This window comes from Trypanosoma theileri (genome assembly GCF_002087225.1).
Source record: "Trypanosoma theileri isolate Edinburgh chromosome Unknown TM35_Tth_101_V1, whole genome shotgun sequence".
Taxonomy (NCBI): Eukaryota; Euglenozoa; class Kinetoplastea; order Trypanosomatida; family Trypanosomatidae; genus Trypanosoma; species Trypanosoma theileri.
In genome coordinates, this window is record NW_021639943.1 from 20,774 (window position 1) to 21,150 (window position 377).

At 51.2% G+C, this 377-nt stretch overlaps 1 protein-coding gene across 1 annotated transcript; it reads right to left on the reverse strand.

Moving 5' to 3' along the window:
• Positions 1-2: 2 nt before the first annotated feature.
• On the reverse strand, positions 3-368 carry TM35_001011050 (uncharacterized protein; the record flags this gene model as incomplete). The annotated part of the gene is made up of 1 exon (XM_029031608.1): positions 3-368. A coding segment is annotated over one exon (366 nt), but the record flags the coding sequence as incomplete, so codon positions are not given.
• Positions 369-377: the final 9 nt, after the last annotated feature.

Consider the following 377-nt stretch of genomic DNA (forward strand, 5'->3'; position numbering starts at 1 on the left):
GGTAATAACATTGGCGTGATAACCATGAGGGCAATAGCTGACAAAGCGATGGGGGAAGCAGTGGCACACCCATCACCATGACCACCACCACCACCACCACCACCAGCATTGTCGTCACCAACATTATCACCACCACCATCACCATTATTATCACCACCACCATTATTATCACCACCACCATTATTACCACCACCACCAGCATCACCACCACCATTATTGTCACCACCATTATTACCACCACCACCACCAGCATCACCACCATCATTGTCACCACCACCACCACCACCACCATCAGGAGAGGGTGTCGGATCAGTGGGTGGATCGACCACTGTAATAAGACTGCTGCCGTTGGAGGCAATGGTGCACACTTCAGTGTA